Below are 12581 nucleotides of genomic sequence, written 5' to 3'. Positions count from 1 at the left end.
AGTTCTGTTCGATGCTGTTCTGATTCTGTATGCTTGTTCAAATTTGTTTGATAATCTTTAACTCTTTAGGGCACTTTTGATTTCAATTTTTTCTTCAGTATTTGAGCCTTTACTGTTGTTATTGGTCTGATTTGTTGTTATTAATTCTGTTTCAGTATTTTTGATTTGTTGTTTCAGTATTAATTCTGTTGATTTGTTGTTATTGGTCTGATTTGTTGTTGAGCCTTTACTGTTGTTCAAATTTGTTGTTAAGTGGTCTGATTTTAGGTTCAGTTAGTCGAATCCTAATTGTTTACTGCAATCTGATTTTAATTGTTTACTGCAAGTTGATTTTAATTGCTCTAGCCCTAGAAATAGATTGCTTGGTTGTAGTTAATGGACTGGTTTAACTTGGCCAGTAATTTCAGGGGATTCAAAGGGTAGTTTAGGCATGGGAAAAGGGCATTTTTATCAGATTTGGTAATTTTTAAAGGGGGGTAAGGATAGAATAGGGATTGTAATAAGCATAGAACTTTCTAGGAGGGACTATAGTGTAGGTTCTAATAAACTTAAGTTAGTTGCTTGTGTAGCAAGTCAGAAATAATGGGGTAAACACTGAAATTAGAATAGGGACTAAGGGGGTAAAAGGAAAATCTGAAATTGGACCCTAAGTTCATCTATAAATAGGCATTCATTTGCCTTGATGAAAAAAAGTTTTGGGCAGTCCTCTAAACCCCTTCCAAAAGGCATAAAACAGAGTTTCTAAAAATCATAAAATCCCTTCAAAACAATACTGATCTCAACATTGGGATCAGAAATAAGCTGGTTTTCGAGTATACTGTTCTATATGTGAAAAGAGCTGCCAAGAGAGTTGTTAAGGTCTATTTGAATTGCTGTAAACTGAATCTGAGTAGTCGATTTGGTTTTGGACTGCATTGGTGCTTGAAATTGTTGATGTTTTGGTTCATTGCTGGAGTTTCAAATCTATTCCTGAACTTGCTGTGTTGATTGAGTTATTACTGGATTTCAACTTATTCCTGGGCTGCTGTTGCAAACTGTCACTGCTACTGATCTTTTCCTTTTCTTATTTGCAATTACCAGGTACACATTTGAATCTACCCTACTGTAACATTAAGCTTGAAATGGAATACAAATGTTCATCTGTTTGATCTTGAAGTGTGCTGCTTGGACTGTGGTGTACTGATAGTTAAATAGGCGTTAGATTTAATCAGCACAGTGTCGAATCAATTTTGTATGTGTGTAAATACTGGACTGTTAACTGGACTGTATAACTGGACTATTCGTATGGACTGTGCAATGAGATTTAGTTCTGAGTATAGCAGTTCACATGTTAGAATCTAATGTCTACTTTCTGCAGTTAATGATAGGATTAGACTGTTTCGATTTTTATTTCATGTCAATAGGACTGCCTATTGCAGTTATTTGTATGAACAAGTGCAATAAGGTAATGTAACACATTAGCCTGATAAGTTAAAGTCAGAATAGAATAAGGATTTGAACCTCTTAAGTTTGATACCTCCATATTATTAGTAATCACCTTAGTCTAGTTATCCCGTATATATTTCTGAAATTAGTTGCAGCCAGTAGTGGATACAATTGAACAACTTGAAATAGGTTCATTAGTATTTTTTCATGTGAATTCGCTTAAGTTCCAGTACTAATAGTTGCTAACAGACAATAGCTTAAATAGTCACCATCAAACATGCATGAAATAAGTAAGTATAAAACCAGCAAAGTAACTGCCTGATTTACTGATGCATTGGTATAATTCTCTAGTACACATATGAATTGCATTCTAACGTGATCCAGAGCTGCTCGATAAGCTGAACTGGACGGGCCATCTGGGCCTGTTCTCATTGGATGAAGCCCATGCCCAGGCAGCCTTTCCCGTTATCACAAGCAGCACTGAAATGGCATTGGGCCGAAACTAAAGCCCAATTTTATCCAGAAAATTTACTGACCCTTGAACAATAATGCTGGAAGGTCATTTATTGTCGGCACAGAATATAGAAAGGTTATAGCCACTTTAGGGTTCCCTTTAAAATAAATGATAGACGAGACGAGCCTCGCCAAATAAAACACACAAATTGCGGGGCCCTCATTAATTGCTTATATCAAAATATTTAGACTTTGGGATGGGCCATTTAGCGAATTTCATGGCCCCCCACATAGTTGATAAACGCGTAGCTACTTTAGGCGCGCATTTTAAATAAAATCACCTTCCTAAACACGGGTGCACATTTATGTGACCCAAATCCCAATCTCAACGAAGTCGAAATGTGTTAACAATCACGGGTGCACTGGTGCGACGTGGTTTGAGGCGCATTTCCACGACGTTGCAATTCGTTTAAAAATCGAACAAAATAAAATAAAAGTAGTTTACTAATAAAAGCACATAAGCTAGAACGTATTTCGAAATCAAATAAAATCAAATACAACAGTTGAGCGACCGTGCTAGAACCACGGAACTCGGGAATGCCTAACACCTTCTCCCGGGTTAACAGAATTCCTTACCCGGATTTCTGGTTCGCTGACTATTAACAGAGTCATAATTTCCTCGGTTCGGGATTCAACTGGTGACTTGGGGCACCCTTAATCTCCCAAGTGGCGACTCTGAAATCTTAATAATAAGTCCCGTTCCGATTGTCACTTCAAGTTGGAAATAACTCCCTTTATCATACCCTCTTTACGCGGGCGTAAGAAAAAAGGAGGTGTGACACCACCGAGGACTCAAATCACAAAGCTATGAACACTTCTCTCGAACTACTCGATGAAAAACGTGAGGCTGCATTAATTCGAATGGCCGCGCAAAAACAAAGGATCGAAAGGTATTACAACAGAAGGACGAACCTTAGATATTTCAGAGTCGGGGACTTAGTCCTAAGGAAAGTCACTCTTAACACTCGAGACCCAAACAAAGGGAAGCTAGGTCCCAATTGGGAAGGATCGTACCGTGTCCTCGGAGTCATAGGGAAAGGATCCTACAAACTTAGCACAATGAAAGTTTAGCAACTACCAAACAATTGGAATATATCAATGCTCAAGCGATATTACTGCTGAGATGTTCGATCGGAGACATCGAGGCATCTTTCAGCTCGAAGACCTTGGGTTTGAAAGCATGCGTTGCACTCTTTTTCCCTTAGATCGGGTTGTATCCCAAATGGGTTTTACCGGCAAGGTTTTTAACGAGGAAAAACCTATATGCTACCTAAGGAACATTCAACAAGTATTCAAGGCTTCTTTTCAATTAACCTCGAATACTGGGGGGGGCATCACCCTCGGAGGTTATATTTTTTAGAAAGATATTTCACGCATAAGAGGGTCTCGATAGGAGAACTTTGTAATGGGCCAAACGGTCAAATGAACCGTGTCCATATAGAATAATCGAGCCCCGACAGCAAAGCATGTACACATGTACCAATTCTGTTAATATCGAAAACACTTCGCGTTTCAAAAAAGTCTACCATTACACGAATTCTACATCCCTACAGAAATGGCTTAAGAGCCAAAACATACAAGCACCCCGAATACTCGGGGACTGTCATCGAAAATTCAAACTAATAAGACCTCAAAGAGGCACCCCCTCGAAACAAAGGCCAAGGCCAATATTCTCGGGGACTAACTTCTCGAACAAGTTCGGAAAATTATCGGGAAACAAGTCCAAGTGACATACCCGAAGGCTACGGCCATACTAAAGACTACGGTCATATAAAGGCTACGGCCAAATAATGCGACTCGGAGACGTCCGACTTCCGCTATAAATTAAAGGCCTTCAAACACTTTATAAAAATCGGTTAAATCAGGCTACCCTCAGCAAAAGCAAAATATCAAGGGCTTCGATAAATTCAGCCCTCGAAAAATCCAAGGGCTTCGATAACATCGGCCTTCGAAAATACCTCAAGAGGTATTCGATTATGTTTACACAAACAAATTATTAATAAGGTTCTGATATGTCGAGCCTTCAGAAAAAACCCACGGGTACAAAGAACACATGCTAAGGCATAATTAAATTTTCACTAAGTCTTTTAAGCCGAAATGAGGGGAAAATTATATAGCCATTCTAAGAGCCCAAGGGCCAACCTAAAGAGCCTAAGGGCCGATGTATGAGAGCCCAAGGGCCAACCTAAAGAGCCGATATATAAGAGCTTAAGGGCCAAAAACGTATTATATGAGACTTCGTTCTCACTCAACCCGGACTCAAGAGTCACGGTATCCCGAGCTTTAGTCGGATCGATTTAAACTTAGCTCAGTGACTACTGTTTCTATCAACAAGGATCCAAGGGTTTATTATCCCGAGCCCTAACCCATTTCAGGGCCAATCGTTCAAGTTATGCAAAAGAAGCACTCTGTAAATCAAAACAGTACGAAATCCAGTACAAGTCGAGTTCGAGCAGAATATCCATTCGATTATTAAGCCCAAGGGCTATCCGAGTTTGAAGAATTTCTTGCTCGAGAACTGAGAAAAGGCCTAAGGGCTATCCTTATTACAAGTTCGAGCACGTGCCTGCTCGACTGCAAAGCCCAAGGGCTAACCGGGTTGGGGAAATTTCTCACTCGGGGACTGCGAAAAGATCTAAGGATTAACTTCATTTCGAGATCTTGCTCTCACCTAACTCGAGCTCGGGGATCATGATGTTTGGAGTTCGCATTTAAGCTCAGCTCGAGGATTAACGAGAACCTCGAGGGGTACTATATTAAAAACCTAAGGGTTTTATTATGTCCTAAGCTCGATATTTGGGCTAGCTATTGAAACCATCTAATCAAAGTCTTTTACGAATAAAGATAGAGTAAAATTCAGCATGAACCAGAAGGGATACAAAAGGATCCTTTTTTGCTTCCAAGAAATATTTACAAATTATAGCTACGGCACCACGGAGGATGCTTACACAGGAACAAAGAAGCAAAAAACAAAGCGAAAGAACCTAATCCACTTTTAAGACCACGTCCTCGGGAGCATCGTCTTCGGAATTTCTTTCCTCTGGGGCACCCTTTCAGATCTCTGGGAACGTATGTATGGGGCAGGAGGCCCTCGATAAATGTAATTATATCTCCAGCAGCCAAGATCGAGCATTCCAATGAAGTTTTGGGCCGCAATACAGGAAAAGACCAAAAGGGGTTGCAAGATGCACAAGCAACAATCCAAGAGTGTTCATCCTCGGAACTCTGTTCCGGTGTGGGATGCAAAAGTTAGTAGATGATAGTGCCACCTCATTCCACGGAAAGCAAAAGGAATGAAGCGCCACACCAGGTTGAAGTTAAGAGAGATGAGCAGCAGTATAGAGTTCGCATATCTTCTGATATGAGAAAGATCCGATGCCCTTCTCCCATTGTCTCGAGCCGAAGCTTTGAGAAAAGAAGCCTTGGCGTAACTGGTAAAGTTGCTGCCATGTGACCTTGTGGTCACAGTTTTGAACCATAGAAATGGGTGATTAGAGGAAGAGGTAGAAAAGGGAAAAGACTAAAAGTAGATGAAGAAGGAATAAGTGTAGTTTGTGTTCAGTCAAGTAACTTCTTATTTATAGGAAGCTGACGACGGAACCGGCGGAGCAAGTGGCCGACAAAGGCTGAAACGCATTGGACGTTTTGGGGAAGCACGCTGACATGACATTTCCGGTCACTTCAAGCGCCTACGTCATGGGCATGATATCATCACAAGTGGCTCGGGAAGATTGAGGTTCAAATCGTTTCTTATCATCTTATTCTAAGAAACGCGGGGACTATCTGTATTCGGTCAAAATCAAGGAGCCTGATTTCGAAGTCTTAAATTGGGCTATGAGTACGAGTCCGGGCGACTCGAAGTAGGGGTCGGACCCGGCTGAAGGACACACACCTCGAGGAAGCAGATCGAAGGCCTGGCACGACCTACATCGAGGGCAGTACAGTCTCGAAGGCACTCAAGAAAGAGCGAAAATTTCTCAAGGACACGTGGATCAGGGCATAAATTATAGGATAAGATTTGTATGAAATAGTGCAAGTCCGTACTAGGTCGTTATACAGCTATACCAATAGAATTTTTTATTATAATTGGAAATTTACCATATTAGGGTTTTTCCCTCCTATATAAAGGGGACTCCAATCATTTGTAAGGGATACATTATTCACTGCAATAGAACATTCTACTCTGCTTTCCTTGTTTAACGTGCTCAACAATTGCTCTTCAGCTTTATTGTCTTTATTGTTCATACTTTATCATTCTTAGCTGACCTCGAGGTCTCTGGGGTAATCAAGCTCGAGGCCCCTATTGCTCCAACAACACTAATTTGGTTCAGCAATTCTTCTTACTTAAGCTTAATATCACTGGTATAATCACTAGTATTAGAATATATCACATATCTTTAAAACCACAAATTATCTTTAATTGTCACTCACATTTTTCGAGGTAAACACATAAGAAGCTACAACTGCAAAAAAGGAAGCCCGGTGCACTAAGCTCCCACTATGCACGGGATCCGGGGAAGGACCGGACCACAAGGGTCTATTGTACGCAGTCTTACCCTGCATTTCTGCAAGAGGCTGTTTCAACGACTCGAATCCGTGACCTCCTGGTCATATTGCAGCAACTTTACCAGAAGCTACAACGGCAGAAAGCAGGAAAGATGATGGCTGGCATTTGCATTTCAGAAGGATGTTCATAACTAGGAGGTGGATAAAATAGTTCAGCTGTTTAGCAGGTTAGTGAACAAACAATCACATCTTCAGAGGAGGATATTCTACATTGGAATGCTGAAGGATGGATAGTATAGAGTAAACTCATGCAACAGGACACTTATGAAGTCCGATATTAGAAGAGAAAACCTTGCAGAGTAAGGTTCAAATTCCAATTGAAACAAAAAACACTAGGTGATTTCTTGCCATATGCTTAAGTCTTGGTGAGAAGAGTCACACGATGAGGTAACGAGTATCCAATAGAATAGTCGAGGTGTACACAAGTGTCCTGGACACCACCATCATAAAAAAGAAAGATATTAGAAGAGGAAAATGGCATTGGAAGATGATATGGAAGATAAGAGCTAAGTTGCTTGTATTGCATAGATAGGCAGTAGAGAGTCATGGTTTGACCCAAGATAGAGTATACAGAGAAGATGATTGTTGATTTGTAACAATAGCTACATGTATGAGCAAGCTCCAGAATCTACAGGCCATCTTTTATTACAATGCAGACAAGCATGGCAGATTGGGACTCTGTTCCCCAACCTTTTTCTGTGTGCAGTGGGTGATGCCATGTACTTTATTGGAGAATCTACTCAGCAGGGAAGGACAGAATAATAAAGAAGCTCAGACTCCTGAGGAATATGGACAGTTTGCATGGAGAAAATCACATCACATATATTTTCAGGGCAAATCAACTGTAATTTTTTGTTTAAATCAAGGTGTTGTCAGTTTTTGAGTTTTTGGTGTAAACAGAAGACTGAAGTATGTACCTGATTTAGGATCGACGTTAGAAATATTGAACTCCTGGCTGGATGACGGGAGCTAAATCATTGTACTTGACATAAATATTTAGCACCTCATTGGTAATATAATCAATGAATTATCTTACTTATCAACAAAATCCTTTAGCATTCAAAAGCAAGAATGTAATGAAATCAGAGAGGACGATGCTAAATCGTATGCTTTTCTCAAACTTTCTAGACAAAGAAAAGTATTTTTGCTAAACTGATTTATCAAAAGTTCTTTACATGGTGTAAATACATTCTTATTGTTGTATATCTAACAACAGGTTTAAAAATCTTACCAACAAAAACCTGAAATCAACAATCAAAAACTACAGCTAGAATTATCAAAATATCTAATTTTTCATCACCAATTATCTCTGCAGGAGCATTTACCATTTACAAAATGATGAAAACCTGAAGCATCTCTTATGTGTATATCTCTCTTGGTGACAACTGAAACATATTTGAAGAATGTATGGCAGTCGCCACAGAGATGCACGTTCTTCATAACACGAACGGGTTTCCCAGGTCTCGTCATAAGAAGCCCAAAGGTTACAGCTAGTTTTGAACTGTGGTAGAACAAGAAGTCTTTCTTTTGATGCTCCTCTACTTCATGAAGTACAAAACTTGTGTCAGGTACATATCCAGCTTTCAGACACTCCGGAATGAGTATTTGTAAGCCGCTGTATATGTCTTTTGACTGTGAATGCAATTTGTCTCTAGCAAAAAAGGTGTGAACCTTGTCGCCAAGTATGATCCAACTGCGTCCTGGTATTTTTCGAAAACCCTTCTCCCTCATCTCCGCCCTAACAAGTTCTGAACACTGCCATCTTCCAGATGCTGAGTAGAGATTTGACTTTAGTATGAACGTAGAAGGATCCTGCGGCGCAATAGATAGTATTTCCTTCATTGCCCTTTTACCAATGATAGCATTCACATGTATCCTACAACCTTCAAGCAAAGCATGCCAAACAGAAGCCTTTGGTTCAAATGGCATTGCACTAATTATCTGTTCTGCTTCTTCGAGCAGACCCCAATAGCCTAAGACACCTACAAAGCCTGCATAATGTTCCGAGGTGGGTTTTACGTTATATGAGGATTGCATTGAGGAAAAGAACTTTTGGCAACAATCAACTAAATTACTAGAAGTGTGTCTATAAGCAGATATCACAAGGACACAGGTAATAGAATCTGGTTTTACTCCTAAGTTTTCCATCTTCGCCCACATATTCAATGCCGCATCCCCCTGCCTATGAAGGACATAGCAAGTCAACAAACCATTCCATGATACTAAATCATGTGTAGGCATAGCCTCAAAGGCCTTAATTGCACTTTGCATTTCATCACACTTAGAGTACATGCTGATCATGGCATTCCCAACACCGGTATCAGACATTAAACCATGTTTCAAGGCATAGCAATGGATTTGTTCCCCTAACTTTAGAATCCCTAATGTTCCACAAACACCAAGAATAGTGGCTAATGCAACTTCATCAACAACCAGTGATTCTTCTGAATGCCTGACCAAGAAAAGAGAAATAGCTTCTTCTGGATGTCCATCTCTAGCATATGCACACATCATTGATGTCAATGCAACTGAATTATCATGGTCAAGTGGCAGCTGATGAAATATCTTTTTGGCATCATCCATTCTCTCACACCGCGTGCACATATCAAGCAATGACGTCTCAATACGATCATTTGATTCTAAACCAAGCTTGAGGATAAATGCATGAATCTGTTTGCTTATCTTCCTTTCCGTCATCGACCCACAAGCATTAAGAACACTGGTCAATGTAAAATCAGTCAATTCCATCCCTCCCTCCAACATTCCACAAAATAACCCCAGTGCCTTAAACCCTTCGTGATTTTGAGTAAATCCAGCCAAAAGAGCATTATAAGAAACACAGTTCCTTTCAGGCATACTGTTAAAAATCTCCATCGCAAAATCAACATAACCAAATTCCATATACGCCACAATCATTTCAGTCCAACTAAAGACATCCTTCACAGGCATCCTCTCAAACACATCCACTACATTTTTCAAGGTTCCACATTTGGTGTAAAAGCCTATAAGTGCATTATTCACACTCAAATTACCATGTAATCCACTTTTAAGAGCATGTGCGTGTAGGTTTTGCCCTTCTCTGACCGCCAAACAGCGGGAAGATGCAGCCAAAAGGGTCGAAAGAGTAAAATGATCAACTATTAAGCAATCATTTCTCCTCAATTCACGGTACATTTCAAATGCTCTTTCATACATGCACTCTTCAACCATACACGAAATCGTAGTGTTCCACGAAACAATGTCCCTTTGTGGCATATCATTAAACAAAAGAATCACAGATTCCAGTAAACCACACTTACTATACAATCCCATAAGTGCATTAACAACATAAGTATAACTCAAATACCCTAATTTGACAACAAGACCGTGTACTTGACGACCTAACTCAAGATTCAACGAACGAATACAAGCAGTCAAAACAGCAACAAATGTATATTCATTTGGTTCAATACCTAAGTCCCTCATTTCAAGAAACAGCTCAAAGGCTTCTCTTTGACGATTCGACTTAGCAAAAGCCGATATAATTGCTGTATACGACACAACATCAGGGCTCAAAAGCGAATCGAATACTTTCTCAGCAAGATTCAAGTGACCAAGCTTGAGATAAGCTGCAATTAAAGCATTTTTCAAATAAACATCCTCTTCTTCAAGTTTGAGAATTGAAGAGTGAATAATCTTTGCGAGTTCAACATCACCACACCTAACAGAAATACGAAGCAAATTGGCATAATCAATCCTATTAGTGTCAGCACCTACTGTGACATTTGAGTCCTTAAATTGCTGAGGGATCAAAAGGGGTTGAAAAGGACGAGATTTTGAAGGGTATTGAAGGAAAAAGGAAGGTTTTTGCTTATATTTGGTTTTCTTGGTAGTTGCTAGGCTTGAAGTAGAATGAAGGTTAAAGGGTCGAGTAGGAGGGAGAAAGGAGAGAGGGATAGAGATGGTGGGGCTGTGGATAACGGCAGCCATGAAAGAAGAAAGGCGCCAAGCATAGTCAAGGAGCTGGAATCGCTAAGCTAAGTTTGGTGTGAAGTGTATTTCCACTGTGTGTTTTTGGGGGGTTTATGGCTATCCAAGAATTGGGTATCCATTTTTTTTCCAGAATGGTTTATCTTTGTCTTCTCAGTATCTTCAAAAGTGAGAAGCTTAAATGTCGGATAAAGTTTTGTAAAGGGTTTTGAAAGTTCTGGGAATTCCACTTTGCCCCTAAAGGTTTTGAGTGTTGAGAATTATTCCCCTAGAAGTTACTATATCCTTCAAAATAATCGTATATAATTTAAATAGAAGAAAATAATCTTATAAATATCTCATAAGTAATATGCTGTCAGTATCTTACATCTTAACATAGAGAATTATTAAAAATGAATTATATAAAAAAAAATGTAACGGATCATGTCCACATGACACATTTGAATTGTCCATCTTAACTTGCATAGATAAAAGAAAAAATTATTTGCTAGAATGCACTCCGCGCCTAATTGATATTTAACTCGGGACATTTTCCATTACTAGTTTTTGAACACGTGTGTTGCATGTGTATTCCAAGTTATTTTTATAAAAAATAGATAAAATATAATAAATTTAAATTACATACGTATTGTTCATTGTTGATACACTATTAGAAATTATAATATTAAAAGTTACAGCTCATTTGAGTGAGAATATATGATATTTAAGTGACCATATCTCAAATTCAAAGTAAATCAAATTCAAAATAATTGAATAACCTTCTCTATCTGAAAAGATGAACTATTACATTAACTTAGTTTATTATTTACAATAACATTATTTTAGTTTATGAGGTAAAAAATATGTCACTTGGTCGCGACTACCTAACATTTTCTCATATACATATTCTTGGTGTATATTCGATTACATTATTTTAGTTGGGTTTTTTCATTATTGTGTAGCTACCATATCAAATTGCTCATTTTGTTCTCTGTCCCTTTTAATGATCGTCGTAGTTGATCTTTTACGGGTGTAGATGAGGGGAAAAGTTGGTTATAAGATTATGTTATTATCTCGGAAAGCAAAATATAAATTTTATATTAGTTATCAGCGAACCAAAAATACACTTATAAAATTACAATATTGCAAGAAGTTCCACCTTGTGCGCCACACATGAGAGGATTATAATGACAAGAGATTCGAATTTAAAAAGTAAATTTGATATCAAATTAACCATAAGATAATCAGATGTATACGGGGAGATCCTTTTTGCAATACAAACTACACAATCAAATAAGAAATTATCCAGAAAAAAGAATTTCAAAAGCTGATCCAAAGAGTTAGAAAGACGTCTACAAAAGCATCATGCGAATCCATTTTTCCCCGAAAACGAAAATCTCATGATCACAAACTTGATGAAAACAAAACTCTACCAACTTATTTCATGTGGTAGAGCAAATGAAAATTAAAGAAAAAAATTAAAGAGAACATGTGCGAGAAGAAAAGTTGTTCTCTAGCTATCTAAACAAAAATCACCCAAAAACAACAATTGGACTCAATATATCCTCATAAAGTAGTTCAGAACAGATTTAAGGAACACATCCAATGTTAAAAACGTCCATTCTCGCCGGAAAGGAAAAGAGCTCACCTTAGTGACCCACTCCTTACATAATACCTATATATATTTGTTGAAGACAAACAAAATTATACTTTAAAAAAAAAGGTTAATAATCATGTGTCCGAAGGGAAAGAATAATTCAATTTACATCAATAAAAAGCAAATAATTTTGAATTATGTGAATAGAATTTAGCCAAAAAAATAGAATATTCACTTTTATTTTTCCAGCAGATTAGCATTGCATCATATAGCCTTGATATTACTCGTTCTTGAAAGTAATGGAATTAAGAATTCTATCAAAGGTAGTCGAACATTAATCTTTTCGACTCTGCTATTGCCACCAAGCTTTGAAGACATTCATCTTCAACATGACTTTTTTCTAATGAGATCTTTAAATAAATAGACTTATCAGAAAAAGACAATTGCAAAATTGAAAGGAGAGAGATAGATTGAGAGAAACAAATAGACATGCAACATGGGAAATGCAAAAATGTTAGTTCATGAAATGTAT

The 12581-nt window shown here is 38.3% G+C and overlaps 1 protein-coding gene across 1 annotated transcript; it reads right to left on the bottom strand.

Annotated features, from left to right (window-relative positions):
• Positions 1-7709: 7709 nt before the first annotated feature.
• On the bottom strand, positions 7710-10637 carry LOC109212664 (pentatricopeptide repeat-containing protein At5g03800). Its single transcript, XM_019376332.1, has one exon. The coding sequence runs from the start codon at positions 10471-10473 to the stop codon at positions 7801-7803; it is 2673 nt and encodes an 890-aa protein (XP_019231877.1). The 5' UTR covers positions 10474-10637; the 3' UTR covers positions 7710-7800.
• Positions 10638-12581: the final 1944 nt, after the last annotated feature.

Source organism: Nicotiana attenuata, unplaced genomic scaffold (assembly GCF_001879085.1).
Source record: "Nicotiana attenuata strain UT unplaced genomic scaffold, NIATTr2, whole genome shotgun sequence".
NCBI lineage: Eukaryota > Viridiplantae > Streptophyta > Magnoliopsida > Solanales > Solanaceae > Nicotiana > Nicotiana attenuata.
Note: the sequence above shows the minus strand (reverse complement) of the source record. Positions and strands in the feature narration are given on the sequence as shown.